The sequence below is a fragment of the Mchenga conophoros genome, linkage group LG11 (assembly GCF_057382185.1).
Source record: "Mchenga conophoros isolate Kocher_MC1m ecotype Shallow Benthic linkage group LG11, M_conophoros_male_GT1.1, whole genome shotgun sequence".
NCBI classification, from domain to species: Eukaryota; Metazoa; Chordata; class Actinopteri; order Cichliformes; family Cichlidae; genus Mchenga; species Mchenga conophoros.
This window is the reverse complement of record NC_140536.1, coordinates 27992147-28016773: the sequence shown is the minus strand read 5'-3', so window position 1 is coordinate 28016773 and position 24627 is coordinate 27992147. Positions and strand designations below refer to the sequence as shown.

The 24627-nt window shown below is 40.9% G+C and overlaps 3 protein-coding genes across 7 annotated transcripts in view; 2 read left to right on the top strand and 1 right to left on the bottom strand.

The window, feature by feature from the left end:
- Positions 1-734, top strand: part of invs (inversin) — a 43312-nt gene extending 42578 nt beyond the window's left edge. For both annotated transcript variants that reach the window (XM_085292200.1, XM_085292199.1), the window contains exon 19: positions 9-734. In XM_085292200.1, coding sequence (XP_085148326.1) covers positions 9-124 — 116 coding nt within the window. In that variant the 3' untranslated portion in view covers positions 125-734. The remainder of the gene's footprint in view (positions 1-8) is intronic.
- Positions 707-15184, bottom strand: tex10 (testis expressed 10). Of its 3 annotated transcripts, none has more exons than XM_085292202.1 (16): positions 15008-15184; positions 14563-14762; positions 13890-14077; positions 13470-13796; positions 13167-13379; positions 12801-13053; positions 12588-12700; positions 9816-10063; positions 9600-9735; positions 7689-7858; positions 4452-4629; positions 3486-3708; positions 1884-1964; positions 1541-1725; positions 1251-1461; positions 707-1152 (listed from the first exon to the last, which is right to left on the bottom strand). In XM_085292202.1, the coding sequence occupies exons 2-16, from the start codon at positions 14743-14745 to the stop codon at positions 1030-1032; spliced, it is 2832 nt and encodes a 943-aa protein (XP_085148328.1). In that variant the 5' UTR covers positions 14746-14762; positions 15008-15184; the 3' UTR covers positions 707-1029. The 3 variants fall into 3 exon arrangements, with proteins under 3 accessions (XP_085148328.1, XP_085148330.1, XP_085148329.1); XM_085292204.1 differs by having other exon boundaries at positions 9600-9732; XM_085292203.1 differs by having other exon boundaries at positions 14563-14759.
- Positions 15185-15614: 430 nt separating this feature from the next.
- On the top strand, positions 15615-24586 carry LOC146564410 (uncharacterized). Of its 2 annotated transcripts, none has more exons than XM_085292195.1 (12): positions 15615-15701; positions 19526-19613; positions 21109-21139; positions 22019-22096; positions 22192-22331; positions 22409-22534; positions 22813-22858; positions 23051-23116; positions 23223-23569; positions 23669-23773; positions 24039-24129; positions 24268-24586. In XM_085292195.1, the coding sequence occupies exons 2-12, from the start codon at positions 19542-19544 to the stop codon at positions 24309-24311; spliced, it is 1146 nt and encodes a 381-aa protein (XP_085148321.1). In that variant the 5' UTR covers positions 15615-15701; positions 19526-19541; the 3' UTR covers positions 24312-24586. The 2 variants fall into 2 exon arrangements, with proteins under 2 accessions (XP_085148321.1, XP_085148322.1); XM_085292196.1 differs by lacking the exon at positions 15615-15701 and adding an exon at positions 16351-16813.
- The last annotated feature ends 41 nt before the right edge of the window (positions 24587-24627 follow it).

Genomic DNA, 24627 nt, shown 5'->3' with positions numbered 1-24627 from the left:
TTTTTTAGTGAGCGGTATAGACTGTGTGCCTTTGACTGACACCATGAATCAAGCCAAGCTCTACTCTTACCACCTGAGACCACATAGCGCAGGACAGGGGACACGAGGCCGGGGAAAACATTGAAAAACCACACACACACACACACATCATGTTCTTTGATGTTTTCTCAGCTGGCTGATAGTCTTGCCTCTATAGAATTACTCTACGCATTGTTCACTCAATGTGCCAAGTTTTCTAAAATTAAGCCATATGACATCAGAGCCATGACCTCACAGGGTGGGGTTAAGTCTACAGAAAATGGTGTGTGTAAAAGATAACCTTTCATCCATTGTGGAAGGAACACATACACACTCCATCTCCCTCCTTCTCCGTTGCTGTCGCACACACACTGAGATAACCTTTCCTCCCGTTGTGGAGAATGAGGCAGTCTATCAACAGCCAGTCATAGAGATAGCCCACCTGCAGCCACCGAGACAGACACACACACACACACACACACACACACACACACACACTCTCTAGTCTTAAAGTGCTTTCCCTCTCAAAAGTATTATTTGTGAACTATGCTGTTTTTGCTGTTCTTTTTTATTTGCACAGAACAATCTTTATTATGTACTTTTATAAATATATACTGGATGTTTTAAAATGTGTTATTAAAAAAAAATGTGAAAAATAAAAACTAAAACAAAAGAAAGAGTCCTCTGATTTAACTTCATTTTGCCTTTATTCTGCTTACCCACCACTCCTTTTAATACAAAGTCACTTAAGTAGCCACTGGACGACCGTTCAGTATTAACACTCAAAAAAGAGAATACACAGTTACCAGGGCTGTGAAAAAAACAGTAAAGAAGAAAGGACAAGAATGTGGAGTACTTTAAAACAAAAAACAAAAAAGTTCTCATTGTCTTCTGTATGAAAGTGTGATCATGTGTACTTGTCACTACTGAGCCCTGCGTGTTGTCATTGTGACTGTAACATGTTTGGGAGGCTAAACTGAGCAATACACCACGTACTGTTGGGCGCATCCGTTAGTATATGTCTCGAAGGCCCAGATTACCACGGTGAGCAGACGAGCCGTGAGCCACGGTGACGCTGTAACAGTAGAGCAGGTCTGTCAGCCACTGCTCCCTGGTTGCACCCCGGGAGAACCTCTGAAACACACGTACAAAGTAATCTGGTGATCAATCTCCATCCGTGTCATTCAAATACCTTCAATTGAATATGCCTGCATCTGTGTGGGCGCGTTTACCGTGAGGTGCTGGAGGATTTCTTGCAGCAGAGTGGTGTTGGCCAGCAGCTGGCTGTGGAGCGACGTGTGCTGCAGCAGCATGGAGAGAATCTGTCCAAGCTGCGGCAGCTCCTCCTCGTTCAGATTGGCAACGCGCAACGACTGCAGGACAACCCGCAGCAGGCGAGGAATGCTGCTCAGCGCTGTCACGCAAGCACCCCAAATTGCTTCCCTGCAAATGTCAAGCAAGGGTGTTAACACATTCGATCAAAATCAATCAGCACAGATCACTGAAAGAGTTTCAAGCACACCTTTTGTGGTTGGTTTCAGTAGGTGCCTCCTGCTGCAGGGTGAGGAGCAACGACAACAGGCTGAGGCAGCACTGTGACAAGAAGCGCAACACAGGCTCAAGGGGCAGGACTGAGAGATCCAGCAGTCTGGATACAGCTCTCAGCAGCCCGGCCGCCATGCTGTCGGAAACCACCTCTAACTTGGTCTGAGACACACACACACACACACACACACACACACACACACACACACACACACACACACACACACCAAAAGTATAAATAAAATAAAACTGCCATAAACAAACTTTATGTAAAAAAATCAGTGTGATTTACTGCATGCTTAATAACAACAGTCTCTTACCAGGTAGTTGCAAATGCCAGTTTGTAAGATGTCAAAGCACTGAGACTTTGAGCCCAGAGTTTCCAGACAGTGGCACACTTCCTATAAATCAAACAGTTATTTTGGTTATGACCATATTCATACATGTGTCTCACTGATGCAATGATTTCAAAGTCCGAATGTGTGACTGAGGGATCTGACTGCAGATATGTAAGCACACGAGCTCTAAAACAGACATACACACTCCATCAACAGATTTTCTGCTCTTATTTCATCTTTTTGTTAAAAAAAAAAAAAAAAAAAAAAAAAAAAAACACAACTTTTTATTTTGTTGCATTCTTCACAAATACAGGTACAAAAACAAAACAAAAACAGGAAGAAGGAAACTAAGTATGTAACTGGATTACATACATCAGTTTCTCCCAGTTTATTGTAAATTGATCACCATAATATTTGAATAAAAAGTAATTCTCTCAGTTTCTTGAATATTACTCACTATGGCAATCCATTTATTCTCAGCTGGGGGTTCAGATTTAAAGATTTTACAGGTTACTGCTAAAATCCTTAATAAGTATTTATCTTTGACAGGTAAACTGCTCATAATTGTACAAAAAAGAAAAATTACTCTCTCTTCCAAATAACAGTGTGCACTGCCCTTGTTACCTCCTCCCAACGTATTTTTAAAAAAATATTTTAACTCCATGGTGGCCCATAAAAAAAAAAAGAAAGCATACAGAAAGAATGCAATATTCCCGATTGTCACTTGACTACCAAAGATGTGACATACAAATTACTTTTAGTTTCAGTTTCACTATTTTCACTTTCCAGATTGTCAGCAAGTGAGTGGTTTCAGGTCTAAACCACCGACATGCCACTAACTTTTTAAAAGTGAAAAATAAGGCTCAGCTTTCCGTCATTAACTTGAAATCCAAATCAAATTTCTCATTAACTTTTATCAAATTTAGGTGCGTGTGTGTGAGCCGGTGGGTGTCTGAACGGTGCACCTGTTGGCATTCTCGCCGTCATTAAAAACAATCCCATCTCATTAGCCGAACTGGAGTTGACACAGTCCGTCCTTAATGCCGCCCCCCCTTCCTTCCATCCTCACCAAGCGTCCCCCTCCGCTCCCCCTTCCTTCCACTTCCCTATGATTGACTCAGACAGGGAGATGAGAGAGGTAGGATCTGAGACCTTAATTGAGGAGCTGAATTAGTGATTATAAGCCCCCCACTTGCTCACACACTCACACACTCTTGCCCCAGGGCACAGTTACGTTAACGGTAATTTCTGTGCAGAAATGTCACTCTCCCATCATGCCATGGGCTCTCATTAGCATTTGTGCATATCCACTATGCCCGATAACCACGCATCTCCAACCTGCGCAACGCGATAAACGTTCCCCTCTCAGCCGGAGTGCAACGATAAAGCTTCCACCCTCTGAGCTCAATAGGAGAGACGAAGAGAGACCGGGGGGAACGACAGACCACAGCTGTGTCCAGAATATCAAAACAATGTCTTTTCTACCCCTTCCTTCACCTGTAAGTCTGGGTCTCCTCCAGATTTATTTCTAATGTTAAATTAAGGGTTTAGGTGTGGGATTAAAAAGGTGAACAGTGAACACACCTCAACAATGTCCCAGTGGTGTGTGAACTGCTCCAGCGGGGTGGGGTAGAGGCTGAGAGGTGAAAGAGCGACGGGAGGCAGGACACTGTCATCCTCTGCCTCCTGCAGGGAGGCGAGCTGTTCGGACGAGAAGCCTATGAGGGTGGAGAACAGGAAGCTGAAATAGTCCACGTGCTGCAATGCCGCTTCCTGGCTCCCAGCTGTCCAGCTGCTCAGAGGGGACCTGGAGAACATAATCAGTGATCATGTTACACAATCAAAAACCCTGAATTGTTATTTGAATCTCAGGCTTTGTAAATTTTGAAAGTTCTCACATTTCAAACACTTTAGGATTATTCAGGATTTGATTTCAGTGTTCTTCTATTTTCAAGAATATTAAGAATAACAGCACACTGAAATATAATTATGAAAACTTCTTCCTTGCCCTGTGGGGGAATATAGATTTGTAACAGTGAGAAATGTGTGTGAATAACAGGGTGTTTCATAAAGCCCGGGAGACACATGCAGACCATCTTCTCAATACTCCATGACGATCCTGCATTCCAGCCTCAAAAAGAGCTCTTTGTACAACACTCGAGACACACACACACACCCGTACACACACTCCAAATTTGTATAACACTGCCCCACTGACATAAGAATAAGGTCAAACATGGCAGCACACACATATCATCACAGAGAAAGGTTAACTGGGGATGATAATAGAACAAAATATAATAATAAAAAAAAAGTGGTTTAATTGTCACAAGGAAGTTGAATATCAAAAATACAGAATATTCATCTCAGTTTATGTCAACAAGCAGGTAATAGATCATAAAAGCTGTCACTGATTTGTCTGTGAAAGAACAACACTGCCATCTGATGGTGATCAGGCAGAGCGTCGTTTGTGTGCCTGTGTGCCAGCAACCATCTGCTGTCAAACACAACTGTGTTCATGTGCTTTCCAAAGCGGGTCTGAAAGCTCACCTAAGATGTATGATACGAATCAGAGAGGCGGCGAGGCCGGCAGAGATTCGTCCAGCAGTGCAGCAGCTGCTCAGATTGGCCAGAAGAGGCTGGGACATCTTGGGGAGGAAGTAGAGCAGCTGCACCATTCGCTGCTGGGACTCTGATGGTAAGAGCACCACAACCCCATCCTGTGGATCTTCACAGACAAACAGAGATGCACAAGTCACGTGTAATTATGGACAGACAGCAATGCTGTGCACCCTGTGGGGATTTAACGAGGAGCTCTATCTGGAAAATTAGGACCAATACTTGGAAAACCAGACTATGTTGGGACCAGTAAAAGAGAAAGACGAAAGACATAACTACTACAGTATTGGCTCAGATAATGCGTCTGTGTGTGTGGTGTTCTGCCCGTCTCTGACGCACATGCTGATGTCAGAAGCTCTCAGACAAAAGGAGTCTTGTGATGGTGAATTGCTGGCTCTGCGGCAGTTTCTATCAGAAACACCCCCCCTCCTCCCCTTCCAAACCCCCTCTGTTACACACCAGCTATCTAACTATCTGACCATTCTCTGAGCTGTTCTTATGGACGGGTTTCCAGCAATGTACAAAGTTGCCTGGAGTGGCTAACACAGCGTTGTAGTGCCTCCTATGGGAACTACTCTAGTTAGAGAGTCAGATTTTTGGAGGTCTGTATACCTTTGCTAGACCTATGCATGCAACATATGAATATAAGGAAAATGACAGGAAAAAAAAGCTTCTACACTTCTTCTTTTAGGTTAATTTTGTGATTCCAACCTCTGATTGCAAATTAATGCATTTCTACACCTACAGTATTTTTCCCTGGTCGTGATGTGTCTGTAACCTCGGAGTGTTCTTCCCTCAGTTTGGTCTTTTACACACACAAAAGTTCAAGTGAACTAAAGTCGATCAAGAGCTGCAAGAATTTGTATTTTATAGAACAGATTTAAACTGTAAAAATAAAAACTCCTTCGAGGATGCCAATGTTCACATTTTGGATAAAGACAGATGGTTTGAAAGAGGAGTGAAAGAAGCCATCTATGTCCACTGTGAACGACCATCCTTGAACAGAGGTGGTGGCTTGCGACATGAACCGCTGCCACCTACAATCCAGTTTTGAGGCACCTTAACGCCCACTCACATCTTGCATCAATTGATCTCAATAAGTCACATGATTGTTTCACCCGAAACCTGTGCTGATAATGACCCCACACCCTTTTCCACACCTTGGCTCATGTGATGAGACACATGCTCAACAGTGGGCCAACAGCCTTCTTAAGGGACAACTCCCACTAGGGCTTAAATACCTCTCCACCATGTGGTCTGAGGAACGAAGAGAAAAAAAAACAAAAAAAAAACCACACACACGGAGAAACTAACAACAGGTCAGTAATATGATTTGGTATAAAAAAATTAATTAATTAATTAAAAAAAAAAGAGCCTCTCAGAGAGGCAGAGGTTCATCAACCTGGAAAAAAAAAACCTATGTCTACAAACTGGAAAAATTTCAGAAAAATGTTCCTCAACGTTAAATTACTACGTTTGTTTATATTGGAGGCCCGTGCTCTCAGGTGTGATTCCATCATGGAAATGATTGCACCGGCTCAGGAACACTTCCAGAAATCTTTGTCTAAGAACACAGTTCACCGTCCACAAGTGCAGGTTAAAGCCCTGTCATGCATATGTGCAGATGATCTACAAACACTGCAGTCTTTTAAGATGGACTGATCCAAAGAGGAAAAGAGTCCAGTGGTTAGATAAATCAAAATTGAAAATTCTTTTTGGGGGAAAAAAAAAGAAAATGGACACCATGTCCTTCAAAATAAAGAAGAGAGGGATAATCTGGCTTGTTGTCAGTGCTCAGTTTAAAAGCCAGCATCTCTGATGGTATGGCAGTTAGCACATGTGGAAAGGGACAATCAACACTGAAAGGTATATACAGGTTTTAGGGTAACATGTTCCCATCCAGATGATGGGGGTGGGGGGGGGGGGGGTGTCCCCCAGGATAGGCCTTACATAAAGACACTCTTAAAAAAACAAAAAAAATTAAAAACTTTAGACTTTCGTGATCTGAAAAGATCTTCATGCGCAACAGTGATATTATATTTCAGAAAACTGATTCAATTTGGAACATAGGCTACATCCACATGTACTCGGGTATTTTTGAAAAAGGAGATTTTCTGTTTCCTTAAAAAAAAATAAAAAATAAAAATAAAAAAAATCCCGTCCAAATGTGCAGTTTTGAAAAAAATATCTCCGTCCACATGTAAACGCTAAAAACAAAAGGTTGGCCAATCAGAAGCCTGGGAGGGAAAGACTAAACAGGGTTTTGTGCCCTCACAAAACCTTAAGCACTTCTGAAAAGTTTTTGTTTTTCTGGAACGGCAGATAATTTTGTGTTACTTTTCAAGTGCCATTTTCAAGTGCCTTAATCATTTCAAATGTTAATAATAAAGACAGTATTTTGGCTGTTGTGTAGACTCACAACTTAGGAATGAACAAAATGCATACAGCATAAATGAATTTAATTTAAAAAAAAAAATTATTTATTCAAAACCGACATTGGGATTTGGGTTGTGAGAGCGTCTGTGTTGAATGTAGAGGCCACATCCGAAGTTCACTCTGATGCCTCTGTCTTTCTAAATGGAGGGACAATAACTCCGTGTATATGTAAGCGTGGAAAAACTGCAAATAGTAAGATTAACAGCAACACTATTTTGTCTATATAATTTATTTCATGTAAACAATAAGGTGTGCGTGAGTAAATCTCCGTTTCCACACCTAAACACAAAAACTGAGTTTTCGAAAATCTCCACCCTGCCAGGAGTTTTTTTTTAAATGTCCGTTTTCAGTGAACCAAAACATCATTTACATGTGGACGAAAGGCCCAAACGCATAGAAAAATCTGCGTTTTCAAAAATATCCGTGTACGTCTGGACGTAGCCATAATCTGTGCTGGTTAGGTCTGCATCATGAATAACCATGGCGATGTATCCTGGTAATAAGTGAACCACCTCCATAATACTGAAAACTCAGGACTAAACTTGAGGGAACCTTTAACAGTCCAAATCCTGCTTCGTTGTGCAGATCTCTGGTAGCAGGAGTCACATCATGACAGATTACACACTTCAGGGGTCTCAGTTCTCAAGTATGATTGCTGCATTTGCTCCCCCACCCCAAAAAACATTTCTCAAGCGGCCCCAAACATTATGATCACTGCATTTTCATGCTCACCATACAGCGTGCAGGCATGCGTCTGCAGACTGCTGAGCATGTCTTTGTTGCCTCGAGAAGCAGCGGCCTGGATGGAAAGGATGAGCTGCGCAGACAGCATTGGGTTACGGTGGCCCAACTGGGACAACTGCACAGGAAGAGATGCCAACCAGCGAGACAGCACCTTGCTCCTTCAGAGAGAGACAAAAAGGGCATGTGAACCCAAGGCCACCACATCAAGGCCTGATGTTATTACACAACTGTTACAGTTCTTACATCTGAGCACAAGTTAATGTGACCACAAAAGTGAGACAGATTTATTTTTACACTACATTTTGTTTACGAGCAAAAATAAAGCTATTCAGGGAAGCCACAGATGTGATAATGGTTAGTTTTGATTTTGTTCTTTGTAGTTTGGGACAGTTAAGAAACAATTACATGAAAAAAAAGCATAATTTCATGTGGACTGTGCAACACATGATCATCATAAATCTTCTACAATCTTTTATTCAGAACAAGTTAAATGGATAGTCTGAAACTCAGAAACAATGCAGCTGTAGGAGAGGACTGTGGTATATGTGCAGTGCTTCACAGTTTAATAATTACTCCATGTTTTAGATGTGTTAAGAGGGATACATGAGTTTATTTTTGCTGTGGTGACAGTTACATGATTTGGCTGCACAGTCACACCATATAAAAATAAAATCAATCAATTCCGACCTCCTCAGAATCAGCTAGAATATTTAATGAAGGCATGAAAAACTTTCCTTTCACAATAAGACAATTTTTTTCCTATTTACGGGCCCTTAGAGTACACAGCATAGGGCTGAAATATGACTAGTTTTGATTTATGTTATTTTTTCTAGTATTTTTGGAGCTCTTATAACTTATAGAGCGCAAAAGATATCCTAGTGGAATTTCCAGGGCTGGAAAATTATTTTAAACTCTCTTAAACTCTTTAAATCAACTCCATTTTACACACACTTCAATGCCGCAATCTAAAGCCAGTTCTGGTTCTTGTTCAGTACAGTTTTTTTTCTATGACCACCAGTGAGCATCAATATCATGGGATATATCAAAGTTCAGCAGCAGAACTGATCCAATTTACTGGCTTTGATGTGGAGTAACAAGCATTTGTACTCTAGATCTTTTATCTGTTTGCTGATTTACTGGAGAAAACTTCAAAAAGACAATTTTGGGCAACAGCATATTAAAGCTCTACTTTTCACCTACAAGTTTTCTTCTTTATCAGAATAACCTGTAATATAATTAACATTATAACACTCTTATAACAGTTTTCCCTGCAATTTGAGCTTGGATCACAGAGGGCCAGGGGGATACTCTCCTTGCATTTGTTGCTTTACTGCCTATTCAGCTTGTGACTATTTTCTTTTGGCATGTCCCCTTTACTCACTTTACTAAGCTGCTGTCACCTCATAGTCCTGATCCGGGGACCCTCCAGAGCCTTCATCGTGAGAGGCTTTGATTGATTTTACATGGAATGACCCGTATACAAGAACTCTAAATCAGCAGCTAGCAAAATGTGAGCTGGGACAACTGCTTGGGCATAAAGTCACTGCAGGGGATGCCTGAATGATGAAGGAGAAACTACTTTCAGCTGCTTCCTTAATCATAAGTGGATGCTACAGCAGGTAGCTCTGTGTTTGCAATTTAAAATATATTTTTCCTTAAACCAGATTTTTGTCCTGTCACGGCAGAGAACCAGGGATCTTTTGCTTGTTTGGCCAAAGTGTAAACTACTAAATTATGTAGAAAAATACGACAAAAAACTCAAATGAATGATTATTTATGCTGATGCTATCATCCTGCCTTCTATATCTCCAACAATTATGCCATGTGGTTCATGAACTTTTGGAAAACAGCTGTTCAAAAATCCTACTTGTTAAGGCAAGGCAAGTAAGAACAAGTTACCTGGTTAGGTGTGCATGCCCTTGCTCCTGCAGGTAAAGCTTGCTGTAGAACGATAGCAGCAGTGATCGTGTCTGCAGAGGGAGGTTTCTTTGCTTGTAGTAGATATACACTGCTGCCAACAGGTCCTCTGTCACTGCTGCACAAACATGGACATTATGACACAGTTTTAACATCTCTCTCTAATTAATATATATAAATATATAAATATATATTTACTTTTGCTTCTTTGTGTTAGCACCATCTTCCACACGGTACCCAGCAGCATTTGCAGCTGCCTGTAGCTCAGCTTCACTCCGCTACCCAGAGTGTCTCGGACAAACGTACTCAGTGGTGTCAGCCAGTCTCCATCTGCCTCTTGGCCAACGCCCTGCTTCTGGCTAAGGGACACCATCACCTGGCAGAGTGTGATGTTGAGGGCAAGAGGATCCACAGTTGGACCAGGAAGGGCTGCTGTCTGTTTGCTCCTGAAGAGTGCAGAGTGAGATGAGGGCAATCTTAGCTAGTCTGAATTTCATACACAGTAAATAACCACCAGTAGAGGATCAGACTGTATTGACTGCTTAAATCTTTTACAGTTTTTAAAACGAAGAACTCAAAACTTGCAGTTTAGCGCTATGCACAAACATATAGGTGAAAAAGAAAAAAAAACAACCAAAACTTTACAAAAAAAAAATGTATGAATTAAAAAAAAAAAAAAAAAGTTCTTAAATAGATGGCAGTCAGCCTCCAACAAGTCAACATCTATTATCCATTCAAATATGGCAAAAAAACATACAAATTTGTATTAATACAAATGTAAATAAAAGAAGATGTGAATTTAAATATTTTGAGAAATGTAAACATTTTAAGCATATCATGTTTGTGTTCCTCATCAGTGCCTTTGATGGCAGATCGTTAAGCTTCCCTGCATCTTATCACAAGCTGTGAGTCAAGAGAAAAGTGTGAAACAGGCAGAGGAAAAGTGTAATGTGATGCATCCTTGGGCAATGAGGCATCTAACTTATTTATTAATAACATTAAATCTAATGTCATTAATAAATAAGAGGCAACATTGCGGCACAGTGGTTACAGCTGTCCCCACAGGTTAACAGAACTCACCTGCCTCACATAAAGTAGGTTCTGGGCTTAAACCCCTCTGTGGTTTCTTTGCTCTTTTCTACTCAGTTGATTACTCAAAGCACTTTCTTACTGCAAGTCTCACTCACCCAATCACACACATCTATGCCTAAGCACTTTCTCACGTTCACTCAAACTGATTCACCGCGGCAACGCGAGGATACTTTATCATTTACAATTTGAACTGATTTTCTGATTGGTAGACAGCCGACTCTACCACCTAAGGCCTGATTTAGACTTCTGTGTTAGGGCTGTTCGATATAACGATATATATCGAATGACGATATAAAAACGTCTATCGTTTCATTTTACGCTATCGTTTGTTTCATGGTGTCGCAAAATAAACTGTTTACGGCAATATTTTTTCACCGTTCTGATGGTCACTGTAGTGGCTATATTAATTTCTTAAAGTTCTCTCTTTCTCTTATATTTAATATAATCACACTACTGATGGACAAGCACCTGTTTTTATGCGTTGTGGTTAGCAACAACGACAGTAACACCATGGCGTGTCCGCTTGCTTATGTACCACATAAACCTTTCACAATAAAGCTCAAGATCCTGTTGAGACTTTTCAAAATAAACTGAATCACGTGAAAGAGCAGATTATTTATGGATGAGAAGTTAAAAAAAAGAGCCGCCAGGTGCTAAAAAAATAAATAAGCAGTGTCAGCTGATAGAAAAAAATAAATAAATGTTGGGACTTCTTTCTCTCCTGGCCTGCTCTTTGTTGTGGTCAGATTTCTCTGGGCAAACCGATTTGTCCCTCTAGACTTTTTTGTACATTCTCACACGTCCATTCTGATAGTTTCCAGTAATTTTCTGATATTTGTGAGTCCTTACAGTGATGCTAGGGTTATTATTCCTAATAAACAGGCAATGATTGTTAAATTCAAAAACTGTAGCAAAAAAGGAGCCATAAATGCACAAAAGGAAATAACGGTACTAAACAGGCCAATCAAGGCAGCTGCAGGCTGCGTCAAACTGCCGTGTAGTTACATTTCCAGCAAGATGTACGTCAGGTTACGCCATAAGGTTTCAGATGGGTTTGCAGTTATGGCGTAAATTTCCAACTGAAGCATTAGCCACAGTCTCCCTGGGTACTCCAGCTTCCTTCCAGAGTCCACAGAAAATCGACTGTAGGCATAAATTTCAATAGTTGTCTGCCCTTCTGTGTCAGCCGATCAACAGGCTGCTGACCGGCCCAGGATGTACACTGGTTGTCTTTACAGTGGTTGCCTGTCCCTTTTAAAATGATAGACCTTCTACACCTATACACTCCACAAAGGTCTCTCAGATAAACTGACAAGTCACTCCTTGCTGTCCCCATGTCGAGACTGAAACACTGGGGGGACGGAGCTTTCGCTGTTGTGGGCCCTAAATTATGGAATAAGCTGCCCCTCCATATTAGGCTGGCCCCAACACTTGAAATGTTCAAATCACTTTTAAAAATACACCTTTTTTCCAAGGCTTTTTAGGAGTAGTACTAGAGTCAGCTTTTAGTCAGTTTTAGGTCACTCTTAATCTTTTTATTTTGTTAATTTTATTCCTTGTATATTTTATTGTCCGTTTTACTCATGTTTTATATTTAATATATACTGATTTATTTTTATCTTCCTTTTTTCACTTATGTATTTATTTTATTGTTATTTATATATACTTCTTTTTCTGCTTAATGCATGTTTTTTTAACTGTTATCTCTGTTTTTTTTATTACTGGAAAGCACTTTGGTCAACTATGTTGTTTTTAAACTGCTCAATAAATAAAGTTAGATTGGACTGGATTGGATGTACCCCACTTCTCACCCCATGACAGCTACGTATTAATAAAAACACCAAAGATAAAAAGAATGCCAAGAATGAACTTTCTTACCTTTTGAGATCAATTTTCTTTTTATGTCTGGGTGTATCCCGGCTCCCATAGGGAAAGTTTTTAATGAAGTGCTGCTTAAAATCTCCCAGGTATTCTTTACGGAACCACGCATCCTAAAGAAAACAAAAATATCTGTGAGGTTGATCAAACATTTACATTAAAATAAAATGAAAAAACAAAACAAAAACAAAAGACATGCAAGTCACATCTCACCAGTGCATCCTGGTTCTCCCGCTGTGGGGCCAGTTTTCTCAGCAACTGCAGAATAGACAAGACCTGGAACATTACTGACATGGCATCTGGAGTGAGTAGGTGGGCCCCCTCTGTGTTATTCCACGGGCTGTCATTGGTGCTGGCCTCGACCCACACTTCCAGCAGGAGAGGCACAAGAGTAGCTGCAAACTTTTGAACAGTCTCAGCTGAGTCTAGACCCTCACTTACTGTAGCTCCTGGATCCTGCTCAGGTCTGCACAGTGAAAGAATTAAAAAAAAAACCAAATGAAAAAACAAAACAAACAAAAAAAAAGAAGCTTAAACTGAACTATTTCTGGACGGCTACTAAAGTCAGAGATTTCATACCTAAGTTTAAAGGTGGAGTGTGGAGTTGGTTTGGCCCCAGAATGTTCATAAATCTTAACTCCAACCTTGCTGTACGTTAGCTCTTCCCAGTTGAGATGAAGAGGTGTAAATCGGCCTTCTCCACTAGAACCAAAAACTCTTTCAGTTGGGACAGACATATCACTTTCCTCCGTTGGTCTTTCCTCAACAACTGCCTGGAGAAAGCGCCCAAGCCTGAGATACAAGTACAACAAACAGGAAGATTGGGATTCAGAGTTATTCACTTAGATTTTTCCTGATTGTGTTTACATGCAGCTTCCATACCTGAGAAGAACAGAAAGCCGCCACTGCTGGCTCGTCACAGCCCTGTTAGGGTTGATGGACAGCGCCCAGGTCCAAGCCTTGGAGTCTGAAGCTTTTTTGGCTCCTCCACTGTTCTGTCTGTGAGAGATCATCTCTAGGAAGTTAGTGAGGAGAACTGCAGGCCGTGCGGCTAGCAGAGCAGGGTAGTGCTCTAGGAACACGTCGAGGACATTTATGGCATCCTCCTGGATTCCTGTCTCGATATGCGTCATAGCACAAGACAAATGAGCACTGAGGAGGGGGAAAAACGGTGCCACGCGTTCTGCAGGCACACACTGTGCAATATACCTGTAAGCAAGTTAAAACAAGTTTGTTTACTTTAGACACATTTAAACAAAGAAAAAAAATGTGTTTGTTGTAGTTTTGACATGCTTGTCTAACCTGAGCACACGTGCAGCTGCCACACGAACATTGTGATCCTTGTCTGTTAAAACAGCTGCCACTTCTGAAAGCAAGCGTGAAAGATGCTGCTCTAACAAAGAGGGACTGATGGACAGCAACTCTTTCAAACCTAACAAGGCACTGTGTTTCACATTCGCGTTGTAATGGTGCAGCTGAGACAGGAGGTCCTGTGGAAGGAGGGAATAAAATGAGATAAATTTGTTTCTGTTGTTCTTCTTCGTTTGGCTGCTCCCTTTAAGGGTCACCACAGTGATCATATGCCTCCTCACAGTAAATGTCTCCAAATTACAGCACTCTTGCAGCTTTCCTTCAGTCAAAAATCACCCATCTCCGTCCACTGCATGCACTCTTTTCTTCACATCTTATGTACACTGTCTGTTGCTTTGCATGTCTGACACCAGGTATTTAAACTCATCCACCTTCACAACCTCTAATCCTTGCATCTTCGCCTTTCCACCTGCCTCACTCTCATTCACACACATTTATTCTGTCTTGCTTCTAATGACTTTCATTCCTCTTCCGTCCGCAACATATTTCTACTTGCTCTCTACTCTCACTACGGAAGAAGACGAACTTGTTATATTCAATGAAACAAGCCTATAGCATGCTTTTTTTTAAACTTGCTAAAATCTGAAAAGATCTCAGATCTTACATTAATACCGAGCTGTTTGTGTGTTGTGGGTCCACTCGTGTCTCTCTTTAGCTGCTCAGACAGATAGATCCCCTTGGACCGAAAGTTGGTGTTGGTGGCGTTATCAGCTCTGGGCTTCTTCTTTCCCACTTTTAGCTTCACTTTCTGGAAGTCATCCTGCCTCTTCTTCTTTTTGGCCTTCATCTCTGCAGTCTAGACTGCTGTCAGTGTAATGACACATGAAGGTAGCGGGAAGTGAATTAATGCACTCATTTTAATGACACATAAACCTATGGTAAATCGAACACGTATCAATAATAACATAATTTGTGTCAGGACCATTAACATTGTTATTTTTACTCTCAATAGTACATTTCGATACTCAGCAGCACAGCTAGCTTGCTTTGCTAACTTATCTATCATTTCCCTGCAACAGTTTTTAGCGGTAGTAGTTAATTGTACTCACCACAATAAAAATGTCTGCAGTCTAAAGTCGGAAATTTACACTACATAAAGCATCCATTAAAATGTGTCCACCCGGCTAACGACTAAACATACACACACATAAACAAAGAAAATGATCTTTATTCGGTCTCGTGTGGCTACATTGGGTCCTTTGATTATGTGTGTGTACATGGTCACAAAGAGTGCGCCTTAGATGTGTGCACTTCAGCTGCTGCTCCTGCGGGGCTTATAATAAATGAAACCACCAAACTGGGGAAAAGTGCGAGTTTATAGCTGCTCGAGCGTCATCATGTGCGCAAACTTGAAATAAAATGAAAAACACAAGCCTTCTTTTCTTAGGTAATTCACTATTTCTCTTCAATTTTGCTGCTGGACGCTAATGCGGTGTATAAAATAAACGCACCAAAAAAAAAGCTGCCCTCGAAGATGCCTTGGAACAATTAACTTAATAGTTTATAATAAAATTGAAAGCACAAATAAATGATAATAATTGTCATTTTGTTTCCTCTAAGAGAATAGATTAGGTCTTTCTGTGAAGCGCGGACACAAAATAGCGCTACATCATGTTTTGGTTTTGGTTTTTTTTAACCGGCGAGTTCATCAGACTACAATCTTCTCCCGAAGCTCGGTTTGTATTGTATTCTCCTTTCACCTTGAGCTAGGAGGAACTCGCGGTTTGCACTTAATTATCTCGTGTAAGTTTGATAATATAATACACTTGATTACGTTATGTGGATAGCTATCATATGTGGCGTTTGCGGTCGCTAAGATGTGTCTTACAGGCACATTTTCTTTTCAAATAATTTATGTAAATTAAGGCTCTGCTTGTGGCCCTCCCACAGCTAACAGCGCTAACATTTGATGATTAAAGAAACGAGACGTCTTTAAATCTTTTTGTTTTTTAAATAAAACTACGACGCATTGAAGTTTGTTTGGGCGATACTGCAGAAAATTGTGTTTCTGGTGATAATATTTAACTAAAAGACAACACTTTTGAGACTCCCTGTTTCGTTGTTGTTCCTGCATTCAAATGATAATTATAAGCAAAATAGATATGAATTACTTAAATACAAATATAAGATAATTAAAACTGAGTTTTCAATATTACAAGATTTTTTTTAAAGGTGGCCCTTTCTTCTTTTGTATTTGTATTACTTAGATTTATTTCCGCCTACGCTGCTACCTTTTCAGAATCAGAATCAGAATGGGGTTTATTGCCAAATATTGAGCAGGTTTACAACATTAGGAAATTGCTGCGGTGCTTCAGTGCAAACATAGTGTCATAAATAGCACTTAAATAGACATGGAAAAAAATAAAAGTAGGGATAAGAATTAAAAGTGCTACGTGGAAAGATATGTGCATGAGATATACATGAGATATATACATGAGAATAAGAATTAAGAGTGCTACGTTGAAAGATATATACATGAGTGCAGGTGGTGATCAGTGCCAAACATGGAATGATGCAGTGACACAGCGTAGGGTCATGTGTTAGTGGCGGGTACAGTCATATGGTTATTGTTCATGTGTCCAACAGCAGAGGGGAAGAAACTGTTCTTATGGCGAGAGGTTCTGGTGCGAATGGACCGGAGCCTCCTGCCTGAGGGGAGCAGGTCAAACAGACTGTGTCCAGGGTGAGAAGGGTCAGCTGAGATCCGAGCTGCACGCCGCAATGTCCTGGAGGTGTACAGGTCCTGCAAAGATGGGAGTCTGCAGCCAATCACCTTCTCAGCAGAGCGCACAACACGCTGCAGTCTCTGTTTGTCCCTGATAGTGGCTCCAGCGTACCACACGGTGATGGAGGAGGTGAGGATGGACTCGATGATTGCAGTGTAGAACTGCATCATCGTCCGTGTTGGCAGGTTGAATTTCTTCAGCTGCCTCAGGAAGTACATCCTCTGCTGGGCTTTCTTGATGACGGAGGTGATGGTGGGCTCCCACTTCAGGTCCTGGGTGATGGTGGTACCCAGGAAGCGGAATGAGTCCACAGAGGTGATGGGGGTGTCAGTCAGGATGATGGGGGGGAGTGGGGCTGTGTGCTTCCTGAAGTCCACAATAATCTCCACTGTCTTCTGGGCATTCAGCACCAGGTTGTTGTGGCTGCACCAGGACACCAGACGTTCAACCTCCCTCCTGTAGGCAGACTCGTCCCCGTTCGAGATGAGTCCAATAACGGTGGTGTTTTCACCAGTACTGTTGCTGTTCTGTTTCGTTGATAAAGTTATTAAAATATTGAAAAAAGAAATCTAAGATCGTTTAAAAAGTATTGTCTGTAGTAACAATACTGCCCTTTGTTTTGAATGGCTAGTCCTCGAAAGCACATGTAGATGGGGTGTAGCATGTTTCCCAAAACAAATTTAACAGCTAATCACCTGGCTGGATCAGAAAGTCGCAACTTAGAGAAAATGTTATAAATTTATAAATTCTCCTTTTTGTTTTTTGCAATCAGATAAACATTATCAAACTCTAAAATATAGTATAGATTTGCATATTTTAAAAGACGTTACATATCTTACAACATATAGTGTGATCCGAGGACGAGTGATTAACACATCAAGATTTGAGTATTCACCCTTGTGAAGTCCCCGTGATCTTATCACAGTACTAATGCAGCCACCATATTTTGTGGTGGCTGTAGCTCAGGAGGGTAGAGGAGATCATCTACTCAGGTTGGCTGCTCCAATCTGCATGCCAGATGAGACGGTGAATCCCAAGTTGCTCTCAGATGCGTTCATTTGAGTTTGAATGTGTGTGTATGTTGGACAGAAAGCAGGTGTAGAAAAAAGTGCTGAATGGGTGAATGAGGCATGTTGTGTAAAAGAGCTTTGAGTGCTCGCGTAGAGTATTTATACTATTGTGATTGTCAGTATGTTTTATCCAACAAAATGAAGTTATCTCACTTCATTTAATTTTTACTGAGATTGTATAAACATACAACAGCGTCACTAAAACCTGCTATAAGTATTGCTATTCATTTTGTCAATTATTACTGATTACATGCAATTTGTTTATAACACAGCAGTTAACTGTGGTAAATTGTTGGAAATCGTGAAAATCGTGTATCTGCCTAAACATGGGCACAAATTCACATTTAACTATTACATTTATACTCAGCAACCTTTTTTTCCAACAAGAATTTAAGCAGACTACAACCAGCTTGCAGTCAGTTATGTCGAGTACCCTCGAATTGTGCTCATTGACACAGACTCATTCAGAGTGATGGGCAACATGTTGCCAATCTGTCTGCATTTATAAATTAAATGGTAATTATTTGTAAAGCTTCAGCAGTTTTTCTGAGAGTAATTACTGTCAGTCCAAATAAGAGTGTGACTGTTTCCAGAAAGGTTTCCTTCTATCAGACCTGTGCAGTCACCTTGTGGTCAAAAGTAGTTGTGGGTGTGCAACTCTGGGCAGGCATCTAGTCACCACAACTTGCAGAATGTGAAAATATTTAATACATCGACCATGCGGTGTTAAGGTTTTAGTTGTTTGGTTGTTTTTTAGTAGCTGCAATCAGGTTGCTCTATATTTTTACTCTTGACTGAGCCATTACCTTGATCTGAATTAGGAGGTACTACTCTTCAGTTATGGAAAACCTATACCATGAAGCCCCTTGGGCAATGTTTTCATGCTGATGTCAATGCCACAGGAGGTTTGGAGCTCTGCAGTTACTGAGTCAGCAGAGCACTGGTGGCTTTTACACACTATCCATCTCAGCGATACTGCTCTGTAACTTTACATGGTCACCGATTGTGTAATATCTATTAGGGAAGAAATTTCACAAACTGACTTTTGCAGTGGTGTTATAGTATATTAGGAAATGTTTTTGTCCATATAGTGTATTTTGGACTGAGAAAAACATAATTGTTACAATTGCAGTTAGCTCACAATGCTGCTGATTCCATGTACCAGTTGATTCCCAAGAAATAGTTGGAAGAATTATCATATAACCTTTTAAATTGCTACATAGCATGTTGGTCCTCTTTAAAATATTGTTTCTCACATATAAGTGCTTGCATGGGCTTGCTCCAAGTTATTTATCCGATCTCTTACAATCCCATGTCCCATACCTCTATGATCAGCAGCTTTTAGTAAATTAAAATTCCCAGTTCAGAGCTCTACTTTGCTCACCCTATCACTAAAGAAAAGCTCATCCACTTTTCAGAGAAAGCGCATTTCTGCCACTTGTATCTGGAGTCTCATTCTTTCATCTTTAAAAGAATTAACAATTATAGTGTTAACAAAAAATCAGACCTAGAGTAACAGATTTGTGGCATTTTTCAACACCGATGCTCCATCTAGTGACAGATGGCTGCATAACAATTTAGCAGCATTGGGCATCACTTAAAAAATTTAATTTAGAACAATTAGATTAAACAACGAGTATGTTTAATGTTGACTAGTGACACAGCGACGATTAGTCGACTGGTTGCACGCATCCCTAGTTTTAACTGTGCAATTAGTTCTAGTATGTGTAATGATTTGATAACCAGCAATAAGACATCATTTGTCTTGTAGTGACAAAGCTGAGGAAATGGAGGATGAGAATTCAGGAAACCAGCCTCCACCACAAAGTGGGCCCCCAAATCCAAAGAAGAATCCAAAGGTAAGTGTCAGTCCTTGGCTCTACTTCAGTGCCACATGAGCCCAAGTGTGCAGTATCAAAAACCTAAAGTAAAAATGTGGGATTTCCTATAATATCCCCCCATCCTCCCCAAATTTTGCTGTTGTGGTACCTGATGGAGTGCCGGGGTGCAGCAGCCCTGAACTTGTGGGCTTCCTGCTTGCTCCTGTGCCATCAGGCCTGCTTCATTTGCAGTCTTGTCACTGAAGACAATATTCACTGGCTCTGGCCTCACGTCTGCGGCCTGTCAAACCTGTTGTGGTTTAAAGAATTGTTGTTTTGTTTGTTTGTTTTTAACACTGGTTTTATTCACGTTGGTGTTCCGAATATATTCTAAAGTGAGATAAACTGGCTTCTCTTAAACGGTACCACATGGCAGGCCACTCATTTTTTACTACTGAGCGCTGTCACATTCAAAAGTGGTAGTCACGGATCACTTGCTGATTCAAATCCTCGAGGACTTAAAGTCAATGGCGACATATCCAGTCCAGTTTTTCCCTAAGAGACGTTGTTACATCACTGCTCAATTAAACGGCAGGTAGTAGACACGTCACCGTTCTGTACAACCACTGTGCATGAGGTTAAAAACTCAAAAGTTCATTATTTGCTACAAAAATTATGATCTCCCACCAGTGAACAAAGCTCCACTGGTGAAGTCAGTACTTTACAGCAGAGTACCCTCAGTCCTGGATTTCTATCTCCAAACCACACTCTCCTGGTGTTTATCAGTAACATGCAGTTACTTAAAATGTAAATTAGCTGCAAAACAGTAAATCACTGCAGGAATTACAGTGATTATTTACATTTCTGCTTAGATATTTAACTTCAATAATCTAAACTCAGTGTCTTCAATTTTTGGCTGCTTATGTCTGTCTTATCTCCTTTTGCTTATCTTGAAGAAAGTTGTATGCTTGGAAATATGTTTTCTTTATTAGTAGGTATCCTCAAATGAAGTGGCGTCCACCTCAGCACCTGCCTCTAACGGGAACCACCTCCATATTTCACACAGCTGACATCACTCTTATCATTGAAGGGGGTGTATGTTTAGTTGTTTCCAAAGGGTTTCTGTTTGCTGTTGTCTGTCAAGCTCAAATTTGGGGCTTTCAAACACATCACACTGACCACAGTGCACGGTGGTAGAAGAGCATGTTCTCTTCTACCAGTTTCATTGTCAGATCGCTGAGGTCTTGACCTCAGCCTCCCTCAGTGCGGCCACTGCGGCAGGTGTAACAACCCAGTTTCTTCCCTGTAGTAACAAATTGTTGCTGGTCTACATTCTCACTTGGTGAGGATTTAGACACCATTTATACACATTCCTGTGACTGTCACTGCTTAATGCAGGCGTCAAAGAGGATGAGAACGTAATGGTTGTGTGGCGGACCTGGACAAGGAGTTCAGTCCTCTGCTTAGTGTCATCCTGTCACTAATTTCCTGTGTGTCTCTCTCCTTCTCGTGGGTTTATTCCCTCTGCTGACAGAGAAGGCAGCTGCAGCATTCTGCTGATATAGGTAAGTCCTTTTACACACGGTGCCACTTCCAGTGTTGAGAGTTGAAGCTTGAGACCTTGGTTTCCATGCTTCATGTCACGTGTGGTGGCATGTTCACCACTCAGTGAGGCTCACAACCTCAGAGATTTGAGGATGGGGGTGGTGAGTCTTATGTGGTGCAGTCTACTGTTTTGGTCTTTGGAGATCACTGCAAAAGTATTCACGCAAAACATTTCCTGCTTAAAAGTTTCCTATTTAGAAGTCCAGTTTTCGGAATGGTTTTTGGACGTTTTCTAAATAATTTTAATAACAACCCAACCCAGTCTCATTAAGATGTTGCTACACTGAAGAGCAGCACCATTATCCTTAAAAGCGCACGACACATGGCTTATGCTACCATGCATCTGCACTGGTTACTAATTAAGTTTTAATGCACTTGTTTCTTTTTAATACTGCTGAATGCAATATCAATTTTTTACCAGTTGCCTGTGTTACACTGGCTTGACTTTGTTTTTAAATTATGTGTTAATTTTATCGTGCGTTTGCAAAAGGAATGCTTTGGTGAATGCAACACAGAAGTTACCGCTCTGCGGCTGCGCACGGTGAGAAGCAGTGCATCACGGGATGTGTTGTTCTGCAGCTCAGTTTGGGCCTAAATGGGGGTTAACTTAGAGCTCCTGTTATTTTTTGTTTGTTTGTTTTTTCTCCCAAGCGCACATGGGAAGTTTGGGTTGATCCATCCATGTAAAATCTGGAATAAATTCCAGTCCATTAAACATTGCAGGTTGTGAAACAGTACAGTATAATTGCAATTAGTTTTTTACTAGTTTTCAGGATATGTCTTGTTTTAGTTATAAATTCAGCCTCTACTTAATGCTGACCACTATTATGTTTTCCCAGTTTTCTCCAAAGGATCTTCTATCCATACTGTGCCCTCGCTCAACAAAATCTTGAAGGGTATCACAGACTGTGTGATTGGTAAGCAGCGTAGGGATTTTCCTCACATCTATCTACTTTACCTCCTCTCCTTCTTGCATAAAGAAGTGAATAATCAATAATCATTGTGTCTGCAGGCCTTCAGTATGTGTGGGAGTACCGCAGCCCCAGTAAATCTGTCCCTCCACACTACCAGTGCAAACTGTGCGCCATGGCCAGCTTGCAGCATGACATTGTTGACCATGTGAAAGGCTGGAAACACTGCTATAGATACATGGTGAGTGTTGTCTGTTTCAAAGTCTGCACACGAGGTTGCAGAATCATTTGCATTGTTTTATTCTGATTTTCACACAGAAAAAGACCCACCCTGACAAGATTACGCATGAGGAGGAAGATGCCGTGAAAGACCCTGCTATCAGAAAATCCATTAAAGAAGCTGCGGCTGAATTTGAAAAGACGGAGGGGAGGGGACAAATCAAGGTGAGCGCTACACCTGTGATAGTTCAGTTTTTATGTTATATGTAATGTTGGTCTGCTGAATTGGTGTGTTTGCTCTGGGATTTTTACTTTTCTCTTACTAGACAAAAGTTCAAATTCTGTCTCCAAGGTACTGCCAGATAACTTCATCTTTGTTTGGTCCACATAAAACTTTTATATTGCAGATGGGGCTAAAAGTCTCCCATGTTTACATTCGAGGGGTGGGTGCACTTAACAATATGTTGGATTTGATCATTTTCTGTTCCCGTTGTCACATTTAGGTGATCCTCAGGGAGCCCTTTGACATTCCTGCTTTTAAAGGACTACGTAAGTTATTCTGCTCTGTTTGCATCCAATGTTTTTAAGTTCTCAAAAACTAAGATCAGCTTCTCAGTTTAAAAAATAAATAACAATTTTTCCTACTTAGCTGGGGTCAAAGCTTAGCTTAGCATTCAACAACACTAAAAGATTTCCATTATTTCGCATTAGTTGTTAATTTCACACATCCTTCCATCACAGGCTCTGCTATTCCTAAAGCCGGGCCTTCACCAGCTCCAGGAATGGGACAAATGGGGCCACCCTTTGGCGAGTTCTTTGTGATTGACATTAATTTTCTCAGTGTGCATGAATATCTCTGTTCTATTAAAATAAAAATATGTGAACTGAAATGTAATAAACCTGAATCTCACAGGTCCCAGGTTCTCTGAATCAAGATTCCCAGGGGAGTTTCATCCTGATTATCCCGTAGATGAATTTGGGGAGTCCGGCTTTGGAGGCTACTCCTCCAGGGAAGACTTTTCTGACTCTGGTATGGATCGGGGAAATTTCATGGATAATATGGGTCGCGGTTCAGGTAGTGGAAGAGACACCTATAGAAGGAGTGGACTGCTGGATGAACGTCCAAACAAAATGTATTCAGGCGAGTACCAGGGCAACCGGATGGGTAGTAGCTTGATGGACAGACCAATGGACAGGCCGGGATTAATGGGGGCAGCTCCAGAATCTAGCAGCCTTCCCCATACTTTGCTCACATACCTGGTAGGTTTCTTACAATAGGTTTAAAGTCAGCATCTTTTTTTCTTTTTTTTTATATTCATATTTATATTCAGAAAGTAATTTTACAAAATGTGTTTTTAGGATACTTTCAGGATAGAGAATGAGAGCGATGCCCAGCTGGTGCTGAAGGTGACGCAGAAACTAACAGATGTGCTGATGGAGTATCGACTCAGGAGTGTTTCAGGGGTGTGTTTTGAGTTGTTGCTTCTTCTTCTTTTTTTAACAGTATCTATCCTAGAAATAATTTTGAAACCAAACACTAAAGATCAGCCTTCAAACCTTATTTGGCGAGCTGAGTACTAAAGTTCTAATTTAATTTTAACCATTTCAGCTGTGTGCACTAGGTTTCCTTTGCTCTGAAAGGATGAGCAAAACCAGATTTACTTTTTCAGATGTTTCACTTGTCCCTCAGATTAAAACATTTATTTTGTGGCATCTGTTTCCTCCTCAGGGGCCCAACAGCTTATCATTGAGTTCCACAAACTTCTCTTCACCCCCTAGAATGCAAAGCAGTAGCAACCGATTCTCAGGTGGCCTCTCAGGTATACATGCACCTTCTCCCAGACTTTTTATGACAGATCCATGGCTCAAATATCAAGGACTGTTAAATGAAGGACTCCAAAGGAGTGTGTGGCATCATTCTTTGCTGTCCACTTATTAATAGTTTGCTTTTTTTGCAGGTCCATCCCGATACAATGACGGTCCGCCCAGGTATTACAAATAAGAGATGCAACAAGTCTGTCTTCTCATCTTTCTGTACTACATGCACAGGGGTCATTGTCCAGATGTTGATTTCATGTACTTTTGAAAAAAATATATATTTTCATGCACTGGGTTTTCAGTCTTTTGCTGTCCTTGTTTTAATTATGTTTATTTCTTCATAATATGGCAAGATTTATAACGTGGAAGGATTTACATGTCTGCTGTTGTATCCAGCAACTTTACCTGATCATTTTAGTTTAAGTTTCACAGCGATTAAAAGCTATTAATGGACATAAAGATATGTTTGTGGTTGATTTCATGTCCCCATCAAAGTATTT

Excerpts from the sequence above, each read along its gene's own strand:
- tex10 (XM_085292202.1), bottom strand. The coding sequence starts at position 14,745 with ATGAAGGCCAAAAAGAAGAAGAGGCAGGATGACTTCCAGAAAGTGAAG. Across the intron at positions 14,078-14,562 it reads ACAAACAGCTCGGTATTAAT|GACCTCCTGTCTCAGCTGCA; the intron begins GTAAGATCTGAG and ends CTCCTTCCACAG. Across the intron at positions 13,797-13,889 it reads GCAGCTGCACGTGTGCTCAG|GTATATTGCACAGTGTGTGC; the intron begins GTTAGACAAGCA and ends ACTTGCTTACAG.
- LOC146564410 (XM_085292195.1), top strand. The coding sequence starts at position 19,542 with ATGGAGGATGAGAATTCAGGAAACCAGCCTCCACCACAAAGTGGGCCC. Across the intron at positions 22,332-22,408 it reads AACACTGCTATAGATACATG|AAAAAGACCCACCCTGACAA; the intron begins GTGAGTGTTGTC and ends ATTTTCACACAG. Across the intron at positions 22,535-22,812 it reads AGGGGAGGGGACAAATCAAG|GTGATCCTCAGGGAGCCCTT; the intron begins GTGAGCGCTACA and ends TGTCACATTTAG.